Source organism: Lampetra planeri, chromosome 5, assembly GCF_965212315.1.
Source record: "Lampetra planeri chromosome 5, kcLamPlan1.2.h2, whole genome shotgun sequence".
Taxonomy (NCBI): domain Eukaryota; kingdom Metazoa; phylum Chordata; class Hyperoartia; order Petromyzontiformes; family Petromyzontidae; genus Lampetra; species Lampetra planeri.
The window spans coordinates 7663446-7688397 of NC_136111.1; the positions used below are offsets into that span (position 1 = coordinate 7663446).

At 54.2% G+C, this 24952-nt stretch overlaps 1 protein-coding gene across 1 annotated transcript in view; it reads right to left on the minus strand.

The window, feature by feature from the left end:
* LOC144718767 (XK-related protein 6-like) overlaps positions 1-11885 on the minus strand; it is a 47762-nt gene extending 35877 nt beyond the window's left edge. The window contains exon 1 of the mRNA XM_078594292.1: positions 11149-11885. Coding sequence (XP_078450418.1) covers positions 11149-11885 — 737 coding nt within the window. The remainder of the gene's footprint in view (positions 1-11148) is intronic.
* Between the last annotated feature and the right edge of the window lie 13067 nt (positions 11886-24952).

Sequence of the window (24952 nt, forward strand, 5' to 3'; positions counted from 1 at the left end):
AATCGTGGCCGTAATAGTAATTTTATAGGCCACAAAACTGCGGATAATGAAAGAGCTTAAATTAAAACGGTATAAATAAAAACGATAAACACTTTGTTCAAATTATACACAGGTCCCGAGTGGAGCGGTGGCGCCACGGTGTTGGAGGGGAACCGCGCTATGAATCCCCGAGTTCGACTCCCGTCCGCGGCTCACGTCAGCGGCGAGTGATACCCGAACCGGCCCCACGTCACGAACCCGTACCGACCACTCGAGGGGAAGTATGGTCAAGCAACCTCCTGTGAGCCGTCACGGCTTGGGGAGGGCCTCGTCCAGCGCAGTGGGCTGGCACAGAGGGCCGTGACTGTGCGTGGAGACTGCGAGCAAACGGTGGCCCAAGCGAACGGTCAGATTGCACGGGGAGGCACGCTGTGGTCTGTGGGGGGGGGGGGGGGGCACGCTGTGGTCTGTGGGGGGGGGGACGCTGTGGTCTGTGGGGGGGGAAAGGCACGCTGTGGTCTGTGGGGGGGGAACACGCTGTGGTCTGTGGGGGGGGGGCACGCTGTGGTCTGTGGGGGGGGGGCATGCTGTGGTCTGTGGGGGGGGGGGGGGCACGCTGTGGTCTGTGGGGGGGGGCACGCTGTGGTCTGTGGGGGGGGCACGCTGTGGTCTGTGGGGGGGGGGGGCACGCTGTGGTCTGTGGGGGGGGGGGCACGCTGTGGTCTGTGGGGGGGGGGGCACGCTGTGGTCTGTGGGGGGGGGCACGCTGTGGTCTGTGGGGGGGGGGGCACGCTGTGGTCTGTGGGGGGGGGGGGCACGCTGTGGTCTGTGGGGGGGGGGCACGCTGTGGTCTGTGGGGGGGGGGGCACGCTGTGGTCTGTGGGGGGGGGGGGCACGCTGTGGTCTGTGGGGGGGGGCACGCTGTGGTCTGTGGGGGGGGGGGGGCACGCTGTGGTCTGTGGCACGCTGCTGTGGGGGGGGGGGGCACGCGGCACGATGTGGTATGGGGGGGGGGGACACGCGGCACGATGTGGTGTGGGGGGGGGGACACGGGGTGGTGTGTGGGAGGAGCACGCGACACGCTGCACATCGTCGTCGTCGTCGGAGCGGCTGCCGGCACAAAAAAAAATAAACCCATAAAATTGAAATACAACGAACCTCGCTTCGTTCCCGCTAATGCGGTTTTACTGCCTGCAACATTCACGCTGCGTTTTAGGCGAATTACTATTTATTAACTCGGCGTGCGCTTTAAACGGGGGGAGGGGTGGGGGGGTTGGGGGATACACCAACTCGGGGTGTTCGTGCAACTCCAGCCCGTCCGAGACCATCGACCCCGCCGCTCCTGAGAGAAGTCGCTCTCCTCCGCGAGCCGGATCCACGCGCCTCCTGTGGGTCTCTGTGCGATTCCACGGGACCCCTTTTTGTGAGTCGATGGATCTCTGTTGCAGGTCATCGTCGACTGGGCTTAGAGAGACCATCACAGTCGCCGCACCCGAGAGTCTGGTTGTCACCGCTCCGCTGGAGGGAGGAGCCCCAGGCTGCTCGGAGGCCAGAGACTCTGAGCCGACATCGCTGGGAACGTGGGTCTTTGAATGTGGGTCTCAGCGGCCCTCCGCGATTAATCAAGTCCCGCGGATTGATGGTCGCAGCCCAGTCAGTCATAGGTGGTCTCACACAGAGACACATAGACTCACACAGAAATCCATTAACTCACACAGAGACCGATATAATTATATAGGGACCACCTATAGTCAGATAAAGCAGAGACCCACAGATATGGCCGTCCATAGGGGGGTGGGGCCAGGGGGAAATCCCACCGTGCCCCCCCCCCCCTCAACGACTTTGAAACCGTGACGTCAAGCGCGGGGCCCCCCAAAGCGCGGGGCTCGGGACAGTCGCCCAGATTCCCCATACCCTCGGGACGGCTCCGTCCACGGACTCGCATGCTTTGAGTGGTAATTAAAGCGCGTTCTCAAGTGCCGCACATTGATGGTCTCAGTCATGAAGAGCAACAGAGAGAGAGAGTGAGAGAGAAACTGAGAGGGAGAATAGGGACAGAGAGAGGGAGGGGAGAAACAGGTACAGGGAGAGACATAGATAGAGAGAATAAAGAACAAATAGATACTGAAAGAGAGAACACGTACAGAGATACTGTAGAGAGAATAGCGACAGATAGATACTCAGGGAGAGGTCGACCAGGTAACACGGAGAGCGAGAAAGAATAGAGGCAGACAGATACAGACAGACAGACAGAGAGAGAGGTTGACCAGGTACAGGGAGAGAGAGAAAGAATAGAGGCAGACAGATACAGACAGACAGACAGAGAGAGAGGTCGACCAGGTACAGGGAGAGAGAGAAAGAATAGAGGCAGACAGATACACAGATAGACAGAGAGCGAGAACAGGGACAGAGAGATCGAGCATCAGCTCGTAAAAATCTTCCACGTGGGAATCTCTGGGCGGAGAAGGGGGGGGGGGCGTGGCTCTCGCGGCGCCCCCCCTCCCCCCTACGCGGCTCCGCAGTGACCCCAAGTGAAGGTCACCGCCAGGACGATCCCACGGAGTGTGGGGCAGCATCTCAAGTCGCGGGCCCGGAGCGCGCGCGCGTGGTGGTGGTGGCGGTGGTGGTGGCGGTGGTGGTGGTGGCGGTGGTGTTGGCGGTGGTGTTGGTGGTGGTGGCGGTGGCGGTGGCGGCGGTGGCGGTGGTGGTGGTGGCGGTGGCGGTGGCGGTGGTGGCGGTGGTGGTGGTGGTGGCGGTGGTGGTGGTGGTGGCGGTGGTGGCGGTGGCGGTGGTGGTGGTGGTGGTGGCGGTGGTGGTGGCGGTGGTGGCGGTGGCGGTGGTGGCGGTGGTGGCGGTGGCAGTGGTGGTGGTAGTGGCGGTGGTGGTGGCGGTGGCGGGGGTGGTGGCGGTGGCGGTGGTGGCGGTGGTGGTGGTGGTGGCGGTGGTGGTGGTGGTGGTGGAGCGTTGCAGTGGGAGCGGAAGAGCGCGGCGCTTCGAAACCTGGTGAACCCAGTTCGATTCACGCTCAGGTGCCACCAGCACAGGTTTGGCGATTATCCGAACCGGTCCTGTGCCTCTCCCTAGGTCGACTCAGCCTCAAATGAGTACCTGTGTAAAAACATCGTCACCAGGGAGACAAAGGCGTTCGGGCGTGGTGTTGGCCGCCCAGCGCCTCGTGTACCGTGGCGGCATTCATAGGTGCTGCTCGCTAACAGCACTTGCCCCAACAGTCTGTTAAGGCTACGCGGGGGATCTTTGTCTTTGTGCACGCGAGCGAGGATGTGCGAGGAATGGAAAGGCTCGCTGTCAATTTACCTGCGTCGCTTACAGTTCGCAGTGCGACTACAATGCCTCGTGGATTTGCGTTGCGTCCGAATGCGAACGCTTCTCAACACGTTGGACGGAAACGCTGGGCATATAAATATGTACGTGTGTTGAACTTTTTTCGCACCGTACGTTGCCGACCGTGCTGATCGGACGTGCGAAAATGTAGCTTCTATAGAGAGGCGGTCAGTCATAGGATCTCTGTGTGTGAGTCCATGGGCCTCTGTGTGTGTGTGCCTGTCGAAGTATGTGGGTGTCTATGTGAGGTTACGGATCGCTGTGCGAGTCTAGATGTACAAACTAGATTCGAAGCTTTCGTGAGTGCAGGAATTACTCTTTGGTTCTTTCGGTAAAGTCACGTTATGCAAACCTGTACGGACCTATATACATAGCACACTTTTGATTTACATAGCGCGTACATGCAATCTCGGGACGCCGTACAGAAACAGTGGGCATATATATTTCGATTTAAAGCTTTCGTGACTGCAGGGATTCATCTTCTTGGTTCTTTCGGTAAAGTCACGTAGAAGGGAAATAATAAAAGAATAAAAATAAAACAATAAAATAATATAATAATAAAAATAATAAAACATTATAAAATACATTTCTCACGACGTTTCGGCCACAACGCAAGCAGCCGTCCTCAGGCGCTGTCTTTCCGACAGACCTGTTCTTCACCTGAGGACGGCTGCTTGCGTTGTGGCCGAAACGTCGTGAGAATTGTATTTTATTATGTTTTAATTGTATTACTTTATTATTTCCCTTCTACGTGACTTTACCGAAAGAACCAAGAAGAGTGGGCACACATATATATACAGAGATACGGTCTCAAGAGGACGGAATTGGCGTCGGAGTTCGTTTGGCAGGAATTGGTTTTGTACTTTGGAGAGCTCTGGCGTCGGGCATTGCAGCGTTGAACTTCGTTACAGCGCCACTTCACGTTTTCGACGATACACGTAACAGGCTCACAGCGAGATATGTTCGCGTTAAGTCTGCGAAGAAGATGGCATCTCGAGGTCACGGCGTCTCTCGCCACGGCCGCTATGAACCTCGTGCACAGAAAGAAACCAGCAGTCGTGAAGCGAGGATCTCCGCAGCGCTGGCTGAGTCTCTCGAATGGCGCACATCGTGATGCCCTGAGCAAGTGGGTCTCGGTTCAACTCCCCTGACGTGGACAATCACGGGCTAACAAGGGGGGGGTTCAGGGCCTCGTGTCTCTCCGGGGTCTCCCACGGAACGAGCGCCTCATTCCAGAGGGGGGTGGGGGGTGAACACTCCGTCTCCTCGTCATCTGGCAGCGGCGTTCGGCTCACCGATGTCGGTACCCAGATCGTCGGCGTCGTCGTGATCGTCGTTGGGCAAGGTTGGCGACGGAATATACCCGCGAGGTTGGATTTTTTTTTTCTGCGCGCAAACATCGGCGGGGCTCGCACGCGCCCACCCACGCGAGCGTTAGAACGCGAGTGGTGATGGTTGTGGTGCTGGGCAGGACGTGAGTGATGATGGTTGTGGTGCTGGGCAGGACGTGAGTGGTGATGGTTGTGGTGCTGGGTGATGGTTGTAGTGCTGGGCAGGACGTGAGTGGTGATGGTTGTGGTGCTGGGTGATGGTTGTAGTGCTGGGCAGGACGTGAGTGATGATGGTTGTGGTGCTGGGCAGGACGTGAGTGGTGATGGTTGTGGTGCTGGGTGATGGTTGTGGTGCTGGCAGGACGTGAGTGGTGATGGTTGTGGTGCTGGGTGATGGTTGTGGTGCTGGGCAGGACGTGAGTGGTGATGGTTGTGGTGTTGGGTGATGGTTGTGGTGCCGGGCAGGACGCGAGTGGTGATGGTTGTGGTGCCGGGCAGGACGTGAGTGGTGATGGTTGTGGTGACGGGCAGGACGTGAGTGATGATGGCTGTGGTGACGGGCAGGACGTGAGTGGTGATGGTTGTGGTGTTGGGTGATGGTTGTGGTGCTGGGCAGGACGAGAGTGGTGATGGTTGTGGTGCCGGGCAGCGTTCACCGGCGCCTTGCTCCGGCGTCAGCGCGCAATTGTCGCGCGGACGTTCGAGCGTCGGAGGTGTCAAGGCGCCCAATTAGCACGTGGAGGGTACGGCGCTTGGGAGCCAGGGCGCTTGGGAGCCAGGGCGCTTGGGAGCCAGGGCGCTTGGGAGCCAGGGCGCTTGGGAGCCAGGGCGCTGGGGAGCCAGGGCGCTTGGGAGCCAGGGCGCTTGGGAGCCAGGGCGCTTGGGAGCCAGGGCGCTTGGGAGCCAGGGCGCTTGGGAGCCAGGGCGCTGGAACGTTGTGGGCGCTGGAGCGTTGTGGGCGTTCGGAGTGCGCGGGAGGTGAAGCACGCGGGCTGCTGGAGCGGGTGGGAGTTACTGCGCCGCGGGGAGTTCGGTGCGCGCTGCGCTTTGACGCGAGCCCCCCCCCCCCCCCCCGTGAGTTGCTGCGTTGCGAGTTTCCCTGCTCAGCGGGCGAGTCGCCAAGCGGCGAAGCCACGGAGCGAGGGAGAAGCGGCTGGAGGAGGAGCAGGAGGTGGACCGGGAGGCTCCGTTAGCGGACCGGCTTGCCCGCTCACCACCGGTTCGCACGAAAATATTCGACAAACGTCTCCCGCCGTGCGCTCCGATTGTTTGTGCTCCTGCGCCGTCCTACTGACTTCGCTGCGGACCCTCCACTTGAACTCGGACACGTCTCATCTGAAGCGGGCTCTCGCACCTGCTTGCGAATGAAGTTATCGACCCGTAGATATTGAGCCAAAGATAACGAAGAATCGCGACTAACCACCACCGTGTCGCTCAACGCGGCAGGGGACGGGGTGGAGGAGGGAGGGAGCGGGGTACCGTGGTCAGTCGCCTGCGTTTAACCAGGCGAGAGAGAGAGAGAGCCCGTTGACACAAATGGGATTGAACTCATGTGTCTGTGGAAAAATCACTGTCCGCCAGCATTTGGTGGGAAGGCAACGAATGATATCGCTGTGATGAATTTTGCTGAATTGTCAGGGGGTTGTTTGTTCCCCCCCCCCTCCACTCCCCACCCACGGCAATTTTAAACTTCTGCTTTTTTGTTTATAACCAAGAGCACCAAACGTGGCCGCGAGCATCCCTTCGTGAAGGGAAGAGCTGCGCAACGATCGTGAACACACAAAATATTTTTTTTTTAAATAGATGCAGTGAATGGGCAAAATGGTGTCGACAGAATTCTGTTGCAAATTTTGCTGCGAAGTACAAACTCGTGCCAACCCAGAGACGAGCCCCCCCCCCCCAGCACATCCGTGATTACAACCCGCGGCGGCTGCCAACGTCCACTAATGGAGGGGCCGAGGCCCGTGCCTTTGCAGAAGCCACTATCTGCGACAACAACAATATCTTCTTGGTTCTTTCGGTAAAGTCACGTAGAAGGGAAGTAATAAAATAATAAAAATAAAACATAATAAAATTATTCCGCTTGATATGCAAATTCCTTTGTCAAGGCGCCCAGCTTATATACATGCTCCAAGCACGTGTGCTGTTTCATTCAGACTCTGTCGCCTCGACGGACCTGGTTTTCACCTGAGGACGGCTGCTTGCGTTGTGGCCGAAACGTCGTGAGAATAATTTTATTATGTTTTATTTTTATTATTTTATTACTTCCCTTCTACGTGACTTTACCGAAAGAACCAAGAATATGAATCCCTACAGTCACGAAAGCTTTAAATCAAAATTTAACAACAACATCATAGCTACAAGTGAACTTCCTCTGCCTTCTGCAAGATGCCGCATAAGTGTATTTTCTGTCTTCTCGGTTCTTTCGGTAAAGTCACGTAGAATGGAAATAATAAAATAATAAAAATAAAACATAATAAAATAATTCTCACGACGTTTCGGCCACAACGCAAGCAGCCGACAGAACCAAGAAGATGAATCCCTGCAGTCACGAAAGCTTTAAATCGTGTATTTTCTGGTCAATACATATCAGAATCAGAATATATTTCCATACTAGAGGAATGCGATGAGCTATAATGCTTATTTTTTCCACAGATATCCAGTAGATAAATCGGCCCACGAAATATCACGGTTACTGCGTACAGAATTGTGCCATATTGAAACATTTACATTTAGGAAAATACCCCATTCATAACATAATAATGAATAAAATGTACAGCACTTTGCCAATCCCTAGCTGGATAATGGACTTCCCCTGTAGGCTTAGGCTTTGTTGGTCATAGGCGTGGGGGTGGGGGGTGTGGTGGGTGGTTGTGGTGTAGCTCAGGAGCATCTCCACTCACTCCTCGTTTATCCGTGGGCCTGAAATCGAACCCGGGGGCTTTGCTGGACCTCGAGACCGCAATGCCACCAACCGCTGCGCCTTCCTCTTACGTGGCCACCAGGTGAGAGCCGATCGAGACGGACGTGGATTTTTGTTGTTGTTGTTGTTGCGAGGGAGACCTGGGAGGGTGATTCGTTCGTGGGAAGTGAACGCAGAGCGCGGCTGTGAAGCGGGACACTGCGCGCAAAACGGTCGCAATTTCAGGACCGTCTCAGGGTGGCGAGGCCACCTCAGCCAATCGGTTGCCACACAGGGATCGACCACTGCTTGCTCGACACTCCTGCCTGGCACCACAACCATCAACCACTACCACCACTACTACAACAACAATCCTGCCTGGCACCACAACCATCACCACGACCACCACTACTACAACAACAATCTTGCCTGGCACCACAACCATCACCACGACCACCACTGATACAACAACAATCTTGCCTGGCACCACAACCATCAACCACTACCACCACTACTACAACAACAATCTTGCCTGGCACCACAACCATCACCACTACCACCGCTACTACAACAACAATCTTGCATGGCACCACAACCATCACCACTACCACCACTACTACAACAATAATCTTGCCTGGCACCACAACCATCAACCACTACCACCACTACTACAACAACAATCTTGCATGGCACCACAACCATCAACCACTACCACCACTACTACAACAACAATCTTGCCTGGCACCACAACCATCACCACTACCACCACTACTACAACAACAATCTTGCCTGGCACCACAACCATCACCACTACCACCACTACTACAACAACAATCTTGCCTGGCACCACAACCATCAACCACGACCACCACTACTACAACAACAATCTTGCATGGCACCACAACCATCACCACTACCACCACTACTACAACAACAATCTTGCCTGGCACCACAACCATCAACCACGACCACCACTACTACAACAACAATCTTGCATGGCACCACAACCATCACCACTACCACCACTACTACAACAACAATCTTGCCTGGCACCACAACCATCAACCACGACCACCACCACTACTACAACAACAATCTTGCCTGGCACCACAACCATCAACTACTACCACCACTACTACAACAACAATCTTGCCTGGCACCACAACCATCACCACCACCACCACCACTACTACAACAACAATCTTACCTGGAACCACTACCAAAGACAAAGATCCCCCGTATAGCCTTAACGGACTATAGGGGCAAGTGCTGTTAGCGACACCTATAAAGGCCGCCTTTGTCTCCCCAGTGGCGATGTTTACACATCGCACCAGCTTTCTCATTTGAGGCCGAGTCGACCTAGGGGAGGCCCAGGACCGGTTCAGATAATCGTCACTGGTGTTGGCCGTGAGCGGGGATCGAATTCGGGTCGCCGAGTTCGTGGGGCAGCTCACGAACCGCGACACCACCGCCGTCCTCCCTGCTAAACGACACCTCACAGTACCACCACCACCACAACCACCACGAGAACAAAGCTAACTACAGCCACTATAACAAGCACCACTACAATGACCATGACGGCAATTACTAGAACAACAACAACAACAACAATCACTACACTACAACAGACGTGCTTGACACTGCAACTATCACCGTAACGAACATTTCTATAGCAACAATCACTACAACAACCATCACTATAGCAACAATCACTACAACAACCATCACTATAGCAACAATCACTACAACAACCATCACTATAGCAACAATCGCTATAACAACAATCCTGCTTGGCACTGCAGGTTGGAGCACGCCCATCACGGTGGTGATGATGATGATGTCATTTCTGCCTTAAATTCTCAATGAAATCTCACGTCTCCTTTTTGAATAGGGCACTGCTTCATTATGGCGATGTTTGGCCAATTATATAAAAAAGGAATGTCAGTAATTTTTTTATTGCAGGAAACCGGAGAACCCTGGGTGACCCCCACCAAGGCATACGAAAGGGCAACACACACAGCTCCGCACAGACAGATTCAATAATCCACTGTTGTCCTTTCATCTGGCCGCATCGCAGCCGAGGCCTGGAACAGCAGTCACTCACGCAAGCACTCACCAGGCTCAGAATCCTGCCGCTGATCTTCCCAGATCTGATGAGATTTGGGCTGATTTACTAGAAATGACAAAACAAAGCAGCATTCCATCGGCCAGGGCAACGTCCACCCTGAAGACTGTGAGGCCACACTTCGAATCACCTCTGCTCAAGGTCAGCGGTCTGATGTGCCCTGTGACCCAATGACTTTGCCACCGCCCCCCTCTCACATCGCTCTCCCCCAAAACTCTCGCCCCCTTTCTCCATAGCCCAGAGTCCTGCCGGGGGGCTTTGGACCCCAGTAGCAGTTGCAGCGCCTGCACACGCGATATCTACCCACATACACGAGGACACGCAGGAGACCACGCGTGGGCCGACTGCTGGGGCGGGTCGGGGGGGGGGTCAGGCCACGTGCGTTAAATGGAACTCGTCACCACGGCCTGTGGTGCGAGACGCCGCGGAGACGCGATGAGGATGCGGGCTCAGGAAAGCGGACAGAAATGGGAAGATCGGCTGCTTCGATTGGCACTCGACTTCACCAACCTGTCGTTGTTGTTGTTGCTGCTGCTGCTGTTGTTGTTGTTGTTAAATGAGGGCTAAAGCGAGCTACTGCGTTTCTCAAAGCGTTGCACAGAAATGCGACTCGTGCCCGTCTGAATGAGAGGTTTTTAAAGAGATATCTTTCTGTTCCTCTTTTTTTTTTCTTCTTCTTCTCCGGTTGTGCTATCGGTGTCATGGCACGAGACGAATAACGGTGGGACCGTGTCCTGCGTTCGGAGAAAATGCCCGCGGAAGGCGATGTCACAGAAACACGACCGAGCCCCCCTGCTAGACGACATCACGCGCACACAAGGGGGCGCCGCGCTCTCCAATGCGCCCTGCGATGGAGCAGACCGATGGATCGATATTCCTTCCGTGGAAGACGAACCAAATGGTAACTGCTTTATTCTCTGAAGTGAACAAAAAACAAACAACCCGAATGTGTGATTCGTTGTTCGCGGTCATGGCTTTGCCGGACACGGGACCGTCAAACTCGCTCGACTTGAACAATTCGGTTTAATCCGGGGGCGACTGAGATTCGGGATTCGAGCCGAGGATCTCAGCGAAAATGGCACAACAAGAACGCGCAACATCGCTCCGTGTGAAAGAACCACACCGCGATCTGTTCGTAACAAAGCAAAGCAATTTCTTTTTTTAAATTAACACAATCACCACCGCCACCGCTTCTTCACAACAAAGAAACAGCAACACAAACAAACACAACAGCCCGACGTTTCTCGGGCGATGGCCCATTTTCAGAGGAGACATGAGGAAGAGAGACACCGCAGCAAGTTTGAATGACTTGTGTGCACTGTACGTTGTATGCACGGGGGTGCGGTGCAGAGGGCGTGGGGTGGTGTTAGACAACAACCTAAACACACAACAACAACAACAAACACGAAGGGCCATACCCAAACGCACACCTCGCGCAATCCCTCGCTGCCTCAAGCAGCGGCGCTCACCTCCACGCGAGTCCCAGCTGCAGCAGATGCACCACGCTCTGGAACACCCACACCAGGCCTCGGTAGCACCGCTCCCCCGCGCTCGCCGTTCCAGCCGACCCCGCCGCCGCCGCCGTGGTGAGCGGCGGCGGGGGTGGCGGCGCCGCTGTTCCCACCGCCTCCCCGCCACCGGCCGCCACCGCCACCGCCGGCCCGGTCGCTGCCCCGTCCGCGCCGGGCACCGTGCCGCACCGACCGGCGGCGGTCGCGCTGCCGGTCGCCCCGAGGCGAAAGTCCTGGGCGAACCATCGCAGGCTGAACGCCTGCACCACCAGCGAGGGAGCCAGGGCGAAGAAGAGCGTGAGGCCGAACCACCAGTACTGCCGGCTCGCCAGGTACTCGGCCGAGAGCCACGCGTCCGTGCCCGAGTCGAGCAGCAGAGTGAGCAGGCCGCAGAGGCCCCACGCCAGGTCGGCCGCCGAGTAGGGCACGGGGCTGGGCGGCAGCCCCGAGCGCGGGGCGCAGCAGCCGCAGCAGCCGCCCGGGCCGGCCCCGTGGGCCCCGTGGGCTCCGTGGGCTCCGCCCTCCGCCTTGTCAGAGCGCGCGGGTCCCGCGGGTCCCACGGCGGCTTCGGCAGCCGCGGGGTCCGCGGGCAGCACCACGGACAGCGCCAGCGCGCCGGGGTCCGCGTTGGGAGGGCACGGCCCGGAGAGCCCGTCCGACTTGGCGGCCATGGTCAAGGGCAGGTGGTCTATCATCGGCGCTGGGCGGGCTGCTGGGCAAGGCGGCGGTGGCGGCGGTGGTGGTGCCGGATTACTACTTTTGGGTCGTGAGAAGCCGTGGAGGATTCCGGTGGCCGTCGATGGCGGTGATTTCTTGGTTGGCGCCGTGAGATTCTATCTAGAAGGCTAGTGGGAGGGAGGGTGGTGGTTGGCGGCGGTGGTGGCGGTGTGGACTCGTGGGTGGGTGGGGGGTGGAGGGGGAACCTGGAACCCGTCGCGGCTCCCTGCCTCTGGAGTCCAACACCCCCTGCGCTACCGCACGCGCTGCTGCTGCTGCTGCGCCGCCCGCCCTGTGTGGACGGCCGCCGCGTCCGTCCCGCGGCCGCCGGCGGCGATGGGCATGGCGGGTCGGGCGGGCAGAGGCGGGCGGTGGCAAAGACAGAGGCGGACGAAGAAGGCAAAACCACCCCCCACGAGCGCCGTCAATAGGAAGGAGGGAGCACGCGGGTCCCAGGAGTCCCAGCAAGAGCCGTTACCCAGCGGCGCCGGCGGCGTTGCCAGCAGATGGGGCAGCTTCAACGCACCAGCAGCGGCGGCAGTGCCAGCACCAGCAGCATGACGGTCGGAGTCACGGCTCACACACCCCACCAGTAAACCGGCACCAGCAGACTAGGCAGGAGCAGCTAAACCAACACTAGCAGCAGAGGCGGCAGCAGCGGATCACGATGTTACACGCGCGGTCGGTGCAGATGAGGTCCCCGTAGCTCAGTCGAGGGACGTCATCAAGTCCTATGTGGGCCTGACCAAGAGGTCCCACAGACCCCTCAGCCTCATCCCCTCCATCACTTCGTGTCCACGCGGGTCTCCATGCGCAGCCCAAAGCCAGAGAGAGAGAGAGAGGCTCGGAGCGAAGGAAACGAATGAGTGGATGAATAAGTGAACACGGGCTCGGAGCTAGGCGCCCGCTGGCAAACAAAGAGTATATTTCAAATCAGCAGGGTCATTGCTCGCTGGATATCTCGCCGGCTCCGCAGTGGAGGTGACAATGGGGCGATGACGATGATGATGTCGGTGGTGGTGGTGATGATGATGGTGATGATGGGTCGGGGGTCTTGGTTGAGGGTGCAGCGAGCGACTGGGTTGGCGCTGTGAACCGAGGTCGCCGAATTCTGGGCGAGGATTGGTGAGCGCAGAGATCATGCATGGAGCAAGAGGTCTCTACGGGGGGCATACGAAGCCCATTGCATTCACTGGCAAATAAGCAAAATCATCATCATTATAATAATAATAATAACGGTGAAGGTAATTACAATGCACGTGCATGCACAGGCACAAATATTTATGTAAAAATGAGGACGATTGAAAAAATAATCATCTTACTGAAATGATAATAATCTTAAAACAGACGCTGTGGATTTAATACATGTAGCATTATTTAATATTTAATACGGCAGCGTTATTAAATATATATTGATATTTCTACCACTGCATATGACCCATAAAACACGTTACAAATTAACGGCAAAAAACCCAGATGAATGCAAAGAATGAATAATTGCATGAATTGATTGAAGAATGAATGACACCACCGCGATCTGTTCCGTCTCGTTCCTTCGCTTCGGTCCTTCCGTCGCTTTTCACCGCCAGCTCTGGGCGCTTTGCTCGTCCGTGTCGCCCCGACCTCCCTCTCCGCCCGATCTCCCTCTCAGCCCGATCTCCCTCTCCGTCTGATCTCTCTCTCTCTCTCCGCTCGATCTCCGTCTGCGGGTATCAGGCAGGGTGTGGCCTTGACGCCGCCGAGAGGAGCGAACCCGCGTTACGAATCGAAGGGCGCTCTCTCCTTCCTCTCCCCCTCTCTCTCTCTCACTGTGCCTACCTCCTCGCCACCTCTCTTATATGTCGCTCCCCGTTCCCTGAATCTCGTCGTGCTCCCTGCATCTCCCTCCCATCACTCTCCCATCGCTTCCCCAACCACCCCCAACCAACCCACCCACCCACCCCCCTCTCTCTCTCTCCAACCTCTCTCCTCCTCGATCCTCCGTTCCGCTCTCTCGCCTCCCTCCGAATGTCGTCTCTCTCCTCTTCCTCTTGCTGCTCCTTCCGCTGCCGTTACCGCTATGCCGCCGTCTCTCTCTCTCTCTCTGTGTCTCCTCCTCTTTCTGTTCGCTCTTCCTTTCTCTCCCCTCTCTCGACTGCTGCTCGCACGCACGCACGGCTCGCTCGCTCAGCCGAGGGAAGTGCATGCCCAACCGGTCAGAAAATATATTGCAGACGAAATCACGAATCCCCTCCCCACCCACCACCACCCAACACCACCACGTCAGGATCTCTCCTCTCTGCGTGTGTGTAACACGCGCAGGGGTTAATTCGAAAAGTTGTGGTGTGCACTGATAATTTTCTCACGCGGGGAAGAGACACAGACACAGGCCTAGATGAAGACAGAGTCAGAGATACAGACAAAGGGAAAGACAAAGATTCCCCCCCCCCCGTATAGCCTTAACAGAATGTTGGGGCAAGTGCTGTTAGCGAGTAGCACCTATGAAGGCCGGCACGGCGCACGAGGGGGTGGGTGGCCAGCAACACACCCGGTCGCCTTTGTCTCCCTCGTGGCAATGATTACACACCACACCAGGTACTCATGTGAGGCTGAGTCGACCTAGGAAAGGCGCAGGACCGGTTCAATAATCGTCGTTTTGGCCGTGAGCGGGAATCGAACCCGGGTGGCCACAGCGTGGTAACCGCTACACTACCGCTCCTCACCGGATAAAGCTAGACACAGAGACACAGACAAAGCGAAATACAGACACAGACAAACACACCAGTGCAGAGAGATAGAGAAAGAGAAGCATAGAGAGAGAGAGACGAAGGGAACAAACAAAAAACCCCACGGTGTAATTGGCATTGGCCAAGCATCCCAATGCTGCAACATTCCCTGCAAGTGACCCAATCAGCAGCAGCAGCAGCAGCAACATCGCCCCCCTACTGCGAGAACTTGGCAGGGTCCTCCTGAACACGAGTCTTGAGACTCAGGCGAGGCTTTTCTGGGCAAACGAACGTAAAACAAAAACTGGTGTTAATAGACAGACAGACGCAGTGAAACACGAAGATGCATAGAGAGAGAGAGAGAGATCGATAGACGTAGTGCAATATCATCATACGAAGAGAGACAGGCACAGAGACGTCGAGAGATAAATAGAGAGACAAATAGAGACCCGCACGGAGTAACACCGACATGCAAAGAGAGATAGACACAAATCAACATCGAGAGAGAGAGAGACATCGAGTGAAGCAGAGTCAGAGAGACGTGCACACTGATCCGAAGCCAAACGTGGCATTTCCAGATGACTGTGGCAGGAGCCAGGATGTTTACAGGACGGCCGCTGTTGACGTCGTGAAATCGTGAGATTCGTCTCAATGATGACGACGATGACGACGGCACCGAAGTCACGAATTTAAAAAAGTCGACGCCCAATGAATAAACGCACCACTCATTATCAGCCATGCTTTACCCGCTGCTGGATGGAGACCTCCCCAATCCACCGATAGCTCTTGCAAGTGAGCTGATGTCATCTCTCTCTCTCTCTCCACAGATACATCAAGAGAGAGAGAGAGACAACGAGAGAGACACACACACACAGAGAGAGACGTGCCACAGAGAGACAGAGAAACGAAGAGTGAGCAAGACACGGACAAGAACAGAGCCAAATTTGAGACAGAGAAGGGAGCAACATGGGCACAGACCCACAGTCATCACTCCTTGCACCCCCCCCCCTCCCCCGCGTTGGTAAATCCATCCCTGGAGCATTGGGTCGCATTGTCAATGTGCGGGAGCAATTAAGAATTCATCCGAGCAGCCAGACCCCCCCCCCCCAAAAAAACCCCCACACCGCTGTGCTGCAGAGCGCTTTGTGACGGCCTGTAGCCCAGAGACAATGTACTACGAACTACTGCTACTTGAGGGAACGGCATTGTAATTACAAAAGTGACATCACCACTTCGTTAGCAATTGAAGCCACCGAGGCCACTGTTGGGATTTCGACTGCGAACGGGGAGCGTTGATGGTGTTGTTGTGGTCGTCATCGTCAGCCATGATATTCTTAGTTTTTTTCGGTAAAGTCACGTAGGTAAAAACATTAAAAAGTAAAATAAAATAAAATTAAAAATCACGACGTTTTTATTTTTATTTTATTTTACTTTTTAATGTTTTTACCTACGTGACTTTACCGAAAAAAACCTAAGAATATGAATCATTGCAGTCACGAAAGCTTCAAATCTAGAATTAGTCAGCCATGATCTATTCGCTGCTGGATGAAGGATTCCCTAAGCCGTCGTCATCTCTCGCCGTCTCGTGATGCAACGACCTCCCACCACCACCAACAACAACAACCACCACGGGTATCACCTCCACACCACATTTCGCCTTTTCACGTTTCTCACTTCGTCACCTCTCTCTCTCTTCCTCTCCCACAATCTGTCACCCCCCACCCACCCTCCCTCCCTCCTATTACCCCCACTCCATCCCCGTGTCTCTTGTCGGGTGACTCCAATCATCACGCCGCTCGCAACAATTAAGAATTAACAAGCGGCTCCCAAAGGTTCCCCGGGGCCCCCCACACCCCACCAACGCCTCCGCGCGCCGCCCCGTGGGCTAACCCATGGAAATAAATAAATAAATACATAAACAACGGAACATTGTGAAGTGAGAAGAGACTACAGGGGCCGGGCTCAGCGGTTCTAGCGTTGGTCGATTCGCGATTGGACGGTTCCAAGTGCCTGCTTCGATGGGGTGTCGATACAACCCATCAGCCCGGTAGGGGCCGATAAGACGGGTATCGCTTCGTGGGGGAGAAGTCACACTGAAATGAGTTTGCCCTTTTTGGTATGACTGCCAGACGCGTCATATGAATGTGGAATTTCCGACAATGGCTCAATGCCAGCTCACCGTCGCTTATAACCGCGAGAGCGATTGACGAGCCCGAGGGGACGTCCGCTGTGGAGATGGAGCGATGGACGCAGCTTGTGCGTGCAGCTGCCCGTGGGTGGATCGCTTGACAGAGCTGGAATCTATCGCAGGATATGGAGCAGCTTCGGGGAAGGGAGGAAGGGCTTCATGCAGCAGTGGATTGGCCATGGCTGGGGATGATGAAGGTTATCAACATAATAAAATAGACAATACGACTAACTACTATGTTTATACAGAAGCTACCTAGCCACAAATGAACGAAGTGGCCTATCACGTGGAAATGTCTAGCAACCAAAAACTCTAAACGCATGCCGATTCTTAACGTGGAGGGGAAAAAAAACCAGGAGGACCCGGAGAAAAATCCACGGGACCGCGTGGAGAGAGAGAGAGAGAGGGGCATGCCAACTCCTACCATACAGCAGGCGTCAGGGATCGAACCCACGGCTCTCCTCGTATCCCAGGCGAGGGAGAGTTACCACCTCGCCACCGAGGGGCCCCAAAGGTGAGCGAGAACGCGTGCCTTGTTGCAGTGTCTCTGGGAGCAGGGGGTCTGAATGCAACTTGAGTGTACCCCGTTGCGCCGCGTGTCGCCACGTGATTTCATCGGCCCTGATGAAATTTTGAACAATTAATAACGTGGATGGGGGAGGGAAGGGTGGGGCAGAAAACATCCCTCAATTAATTTAGCTCCGTCCCTTGAGACTGCTAATTAACACCATCATTCTAACAAAGTATTCAGAGATGCATTTAAGTTGCGCGCGTTTCCTTTGCACCGCAAGCCGGGTTTTTAAAATTTAGTTTTTTTTACCACCGCGCGGGTCACACAGGACAACAATCACGGCTCCTCTCTAACCCCTCTCGACTCGTCGGGGGTCTGAGTGTGTCGTCAGGTGAGTGGTCTGTGAGTGATGTCAGCTGAGGGGTGAGTGGTCTGTGGTGCTATCCAACAATAACAACAACAAAGATCCCCCGTATCGCCTGTAACAGACGGTTTGGGCAAGTGCTGTTAGCGAGCATCAGCGAAGGCCGGCACGGCACACGAGGGGGTGGGTGTCCAGAGCAACGCTCGGCCGCCTTTGTCTCCCCAGTGGTGACATTTACACACCACAACAGGTACCCATTTGAGGGCTGAGTCGACCTAGGGGAGGCCCATGACCGGTTCAGATAATCGTCGCTGGTGTTGTTGGCCTCGAGCGGGAATCGAACTCGGGTGGCCGGGTTTCGTAGCGCAGCGCAGCGGTGGCCGCGTATCCCTCACAGGTGCTCGCTAACAGCAACGCGCGCTCGCCTGCTCGAGCCACGCGGGGTGATGGCTTCGTCTTGTTAGTGGGGAGGAGGCGGCGAGGGCGGCGAGAGGCGCTGGCGCCACGGTGGAGGAGTGAGATCTGTAGAGAGAGTCGGGGGGGGGGGGGGGCGGGGGGGGTCACCAGGGAAATGCCCCTCGCCTTCGCCTGGCCGCATCTGTTGGTCCGTGATGTGTGGCCGTCACCATGCGAGACGCGCTCCCGCAGGACGCGGCACTGCTCGCCGCCAGTCTCCCCGATGATGATCAATGAAACCGTCCGGGGATTGGTGGATGAGCGGCGGCACCCCCCCCCCCTGCCCCCCCCTGCCCCCCCCTGCCCCCCCCCCCAAAGGGTAGGGGGGTGGGAGGCGAGGCGTTCCACGTGGGGGTGGGGGGGAGGCCACGCCCCTCGAGGAGATGGAGCGATGGAATCGCTAAGGTGGACTGCTGCATCTCGCGCCCAATGGATTGTTTTTTTTTGCATCAGCAGGATCGCTTCGACAAAGGGAATGGGAGGCGTCCCAGAGGGCCCGTCCTCATGAGGAGATGGAGCGATGGAATCGATAGAATTGGCCCGTGCGCATGTGCTGCGTGGATTGTTGGATCGCGCGGGGGGGGAGGGTGAGAGACGGCGATGTCCGTGGCTTGATTTTGCCCGCTGATGACGAAGATGATGATGATGACGACGATGATGATGACGATGATGATGACGACGATGACGATGATGACGACGATGATGATGGCGACGATGAGTAATAATTACCCACTTTCCTCGTCCTGTGGATGTACCGTATACATCGACACGGGAATGTGGAATTTCCACGTCTGGCCTGAGGGCCGTCAAGTGGAGCTGAGTGCCGGCTCGTTGTTGATTAGAGCAGGAAGAACAATGCGATTTAGCCGTGACATTAGACTCCTATTTCTTAAAGAGTCTCAAGACTCCATTTCGGGAGGGTCCTGCGATAGCATTGGGATGTTTGGACAATGGTTTGTGTATGCGAGAAGAAGAAGAGGAAGAGGAGGAAGAAGAATCGGAAGATGTATTTATTCTGGAAGAATCCGATGAGCTGTGAATCTCTTCTTCACAAATCGACAGTCGGGGCGAGTCAGGGCGTTACGACAACAGACAGCACAGTTTTAATTCTAGATTTGAAGCTTTCGTGACTGCAAGGATTCATATTCTTAGGTTTTTTTCGGTTAAAGTCACATAGGTAAAAAAAAAGTAAGTTAATGAAAGTAAAATAAAATAAAAATCACGACGTTTCGGAGGCAACACAAGCTTCCGTCTTCAGGTGGAACCATCACATCACGTTTGTTGTATCAAGTAAATGAGAGATTCCAAAAGATACTACCCCGTATATATACTGGTTGAGGGGGGGGGATGGGCTAGGACAGGCCGCCTTTTTTAAATCCTTTATATTAAGTTCGCTTGCTTGCTTGCGTGCTTGCTTGCTTGCTTGCGTGCTTGCTTGCTTGCTTAGGACCGTGCAAATCTTTCGCTCGTTTTTTAACCCACTTCCCGTGATCCAATCGAGCTGACATTTTCCACACAAACTCGTTGTGCCAGACAATGAATGTTCGTGAAAAAAAATTCCCAAAATTTTACACTTTTTAGGCAAAAAAAAAAATATTTTACATATATCCAAATAGAACTCATTCATCGCTTTGGCTGAACGTCACAGTATAAGAGCCCAGAGCGTAACCCCTCCACAGGCCGTGGCGGAGTAGCGCAGTTGGTAGCGCCCTCGCTTCCCATGCCAAAGGTCGCGGGATCGATCCCCGCGTCCTCCACAGGCGAATATATTTTTAAATCCTTTATATTAAGTTCGCTGCCACGCATATAAAGGATTTATAGTAAAAAACTTTGTTTTTACGGGTTATACTTATTATTGTTGTGGTAAGGTGCGGCACAGCACTAGCCGGTGTGTTGTCGAGCAATGCCACGACATTTACAATCTGAGCACGACGTTTCGCCACCAATTACAAACCAGCTTCAGAAATGCTCCTGTTTCGTTCCTTAAATAGAGGGGTCGATGTGATGACAAAGTTCACTTTAGCCGCGTGTGGTTATTGCCTTTGAATCTCTGCATCTTACGAGGAATGCCGGGGCAGATAACGGCCTTCATGCGCTACCTCTGGTAGCAATAGCTACCAAATGTTTACCTTGAAACTTTGTGTGTGTGTCTAGGTAAATAAGTATAACCCGTAAAAACAAAATTTTTCACTATAAATCCTTTATATGCGTGGCGGCTAGAGTCCTCTCGTCCTATGGCTTGAGATGGCTGCCACCTATGGGTCAGATGATTGCATGGCACCATTAAGCAATTGGTAATTAAATATAATATTTTTGTCCTAAAAAGTGTAAAATTTTGGAAAAAAATTTCACGAACATTAATTGTCACGCACAACGAGTCTGTGTGCAAAATGTCAGCTCGATTGGATCACGGGAAGTCGGTTAAAAAACGACCGAAATATTTGCACGGTCCTAAGCAAGCAAGCAAGTGAACTTAATATAAAGGATTTAAAAAGACATGTGCACGACGGCTTCCGCGTTCGTCGATAAAACCGTGGCCTTCATATGAACACAAACAATTATAACATAGGCGACGTTTCAGACAATTGCCCGAAAAAGAGATCTTTCCCGAAACGTTGTTTGTGCTCGATACGTGTCCTATTTAGGTCACGGTGAGTTATTCTCTTTGTTTTTTGTGACTCTGCGCCAATGCCAACGCAGCAGCAGCAGGAGCAGCATCGCCGAGAAAAGCATCTGATCGCGAGGTCACGGTGGGAGGAGCTGTTTATTAGAAGAGGCTCATCGAGGGAGGGGAACGTGGTATCGGTGACGTCGAGCATGTGACGGACTGTGAACATGAAGATTGAGTGTGTCCATGAAACACGTGGTCTCTACGCTCAGCTTCATGCCCATGGGTTGAACACTACCCATGGTGGACACTGCCTGTGGTCGACACTGCAAGTGGTGGACACTGCAAGTGGTGGACACTACCCATGGTGGACACTCCCCGTGGTGGACACTGCAAGTGGTGGACACTGCAAGTGGTGGACACTCCCCGTGGTGGACACTGCAAGTGGTGGACACTCCCCGTGGTGGACACTCCCCGTGGTGGACACTCCCCGTGGTGGACACTTCAAGTGGTGGACACTTCAAGTGGTGGACACTGTCTATGGAGGACACTGCAAGTGGTGGACACTCCCCGTGGTCGACACTGCCCATGGTGGACACCTGTGACATTTACCACCTCGGTTGGTGCCGACCAACCCCTTGGCTCCTGAGCTGTGCGGGCACCGGGGTGCTCATCACAACGACTCACACAGGGGTCAAGGAGGGATCTGTGGAGCCAGTCGAGTCAACTTGGCTACGAGACGCGTGGAGCAGCGACTGCTGTGTGAGCGGTCAAACCGGGACGGGTAAATTGCACCGCGGGTCGCGCTCTCGCCATCGCGCGCGCCCTCCGCTTGAATTGTTTGTTTAAAAAAAGAACCGCGACGATTGATGGAAAATAATCGGTGACTGATTACATCACCGCAAGTTTAGCTCGCGCATGAACAGGTAGAGGCGCAACCCTGCAATCGCCTGCTCACGCCACTGCTGGCGGATGTGGGGAGAGGGGGAAGAGGGGAGGGGCTCCTCACGCGGTAAGCTCTGCGCGGGGTGCTTCTTTCGTCAACCGAGAGGAGCACTCCGACCCTTCTCTTCCTCGCTGGCCTTCACCCGTCTCGGAAGAGGTGTGAGTTACCCACACTGTACCCCACCCAGCGACGAACACGACCGATCAACCGACCGATCGACTGACAGCTGCAGCTGCTGCATGCGCTCCTGATAACACTGGTCAACACACTTTTTCTGGAATAAGGTATTCCAACGGTTTCAAAGTAATTTTGGGGTGCTGATTCCCAAATCTGGCATCAGCTTTTGTCTATCACATCAGGTTTTTGAGATATCAAATATTGCATTTTCAATAAAAACTGCAGAAGAAAAATATTAAATAAATGTGGATATCTACATAAAATGATATTATAAACACTATCCTAAAAATACAGCACCATATTTTAACACTAAAGTAGTCACTGACTCGCAACAACTTGCAATCATAAGTGACACAGTTAATTTCGGGTAAAATCAATGAAAATGGGGTATGCCGATAGCGTAAAAACTAGATGTGATAGAGCAAATCTGAGATCTGATTTGGAATCAGCACCCTGAAATTAGTTTAAAACAGCTGCAAAAGTCCAGGCCAGAAAAACATGTTTTTTTTTTGTTGACCAGTGTAATCAGAGGCGATAGGGGGAGAGAGAATTGGGATGGGGGGGGGATGTGATTACAGAAACTTCCTCGTTGTTTCAACTGCCACGCCAGGAGATCGAATCTAACCGGTGACCTCTATTACGCCACGGTGGCTTCGCTCGGCTCGCACGCTCACGCGTATTTGTGAAATGTAAGAATATTTATACACACACACACAAAAATAATTCGTGCACATAGCAACACACGCCCGAGTCGTCGCGGCTCTGAGCAGAGAGCGTAGACTCCCCAATCAGGAGTGCAGAGTGACATTGAAATGCTGCGGACGGGGGAATCGACTGAGCCCATCATCCCCTGAGGGTGGATAAATTAATAACTTGCGGGAAGCCAGGAGTTGTCATGATATGACGGGAGCAGTCATCCTATATTCATTCCTCACTCGGAATCGAATGGCCATTGCTATTGATCTCTTTTTGATTTATGGCTCCCATGCTAGTATATGGCTCCTATGTTGGTCTATGGGTCCTATGGTGGTCTATGGGTCCTATTCAAAGCTATCGGTCATATGATAGTCCACCCAACCTATCTTAGTCTAGGGAGTCTATGTTAGTCTACGGGTCGTATGTTAAACTTTGTTCACACCGTACGTAGCCAACCGCGCTTATCGGAGGTGTGGGTATTGGTCGTCTTTGGGTTATGTGTGAGTTCATAGAGCTTTCGTCAATGGCTCCTATGGTAGCATGTGAGTCCTATGATAGTATATGGGTACGACATTGATCTATGCGTCCTAATGAAGCCTACAGTCTATGTTAGTCTATGGGTCCCATGCTTGTCTATGTCGTATGCAAGTCTGTGCAGTACGGATCTTGTGTTAGTCTGTGGGTCCTTTGTTAATCTGTAGGCCCCAAATGCATTCGCATTGAAATCCATGCGACATACGACGACAACGACACACAGACACACGTGCGGCGGTGTGTATGTACGTTGTATTTTGTGCGCACGTGTGTGTGTGTGTGATGCGCGTATAAATGATGTAATGTGTTGCGTACATATGATAAATATGAATGCAATGATGCATTGGACGTGTGTTTGTGCGCGTGTGTGTGTGTACATACAGATAACGCGTGTGTGTGTATATATATGATGATGTAACGCGGTGTGTATATTCGTGTGTCAAATGCATTAACTAGGAGTGACCCCTCTCTCTCTCCTATCCTCACTCTCTCCTCCGCGACCCTCCTCCAAGGACGAGGCTTGCCTTGCTTTCGCGAAGGGGTTAATGAAAACGAGGCGGGGAGAAAGGAGGAGGGAGAGGAGGGGGAGGAGGAGGGGAGGGCGCTGTGTGTTTCTGGTGCTGGCTAGGGACGGTGGAGATGTGGCGTTGCCATGGCGACTGGCTGGGTACCGGTTGCCCTGGCAACGCGGTGGTTCGTTCTGCCGTGACACACGCCGGGTTCCAGACGCGCGCGCACGCACGCGCACACACACGCAATGGCGCGCGCACACACACGTGCGCACGCACGCGCGCGAGTATTTCTTACACATACACGCATGTATAGATACGCACAAACACTTCAACTTACATACACATGCATACGTGCCTACTTACATACGCGTGTATGCATACTTACACACGCGTGTCTATTTATGCACACATGCATGTCCACGTACATCGACATTCGCGCGTGTATGTTGACATACACACACGCGGATATACACCCCCACGTAAACTTACATACAGATTTGGTGCGTACTTACACACACTTATACATGTGCACTCGCATACGCACACACGTCTGCGACTTGCATACACGTGCACGTACGTATGCATTGACCGAAACGTCGGACGTCGCGCGGAGCATCACGTGGTACAACCTGAAAGCGCATTTTTATTGCATGCTGTACGGCACAACCTCCACAAGTAACGTCGCAGATAGGTATGCACAGCATGTATGTGTCTGTGTGTGTTTGTGCGTAGCTTAGGGGGAGCGGTGGTGTGGCGGTTAGCGCTACGCTGCTGCGAATGAACCTGGCGAGCCGAGTTCGATTCCCGCTCACGGCCAACACCGGTGACGAAAAACAAAATCTGAACTCGTCCTGGGCCTTTCTCCTGGGTCAACTCAGCCTCAAATGAGTACCTGGAGCAGTGAGTAAAACAAACATCGTCACTGGGGAGACAAAGGCGGCCAGGCGTGGTGCTGGCTACCCAACCCCCCTCGTGCGCCGTGCCGGCCTTCATAGGGTGCTACTCGCTAACAGCACTTGCCCCAACAGTCTGTTAGAGGCTACACGGGGGGGTGGGTCTTTTATCTTTGAATCCAAAAAGCGGCTCGCGTGAGTGCCACCCGGTTCGACTCAACTTCTTACCATCGTCATTGACACGCAAGACACGCAAATCATTTAAAACTATCCATTATTTATTCTGCCCGGTAAAGCCCACTTGAGCTTGCATATCTCTTTCTTACAGAAGCGACCTGGTCACAAATGCTAGTTCAAAGAAGTCGCTTATCGTCACGTGGACATTGTATGGCAGCCGAATAACTCCGAACGCGTGACGACGTTGTTGGTTTTAAATGTCGAGGGGAAAACCGGAG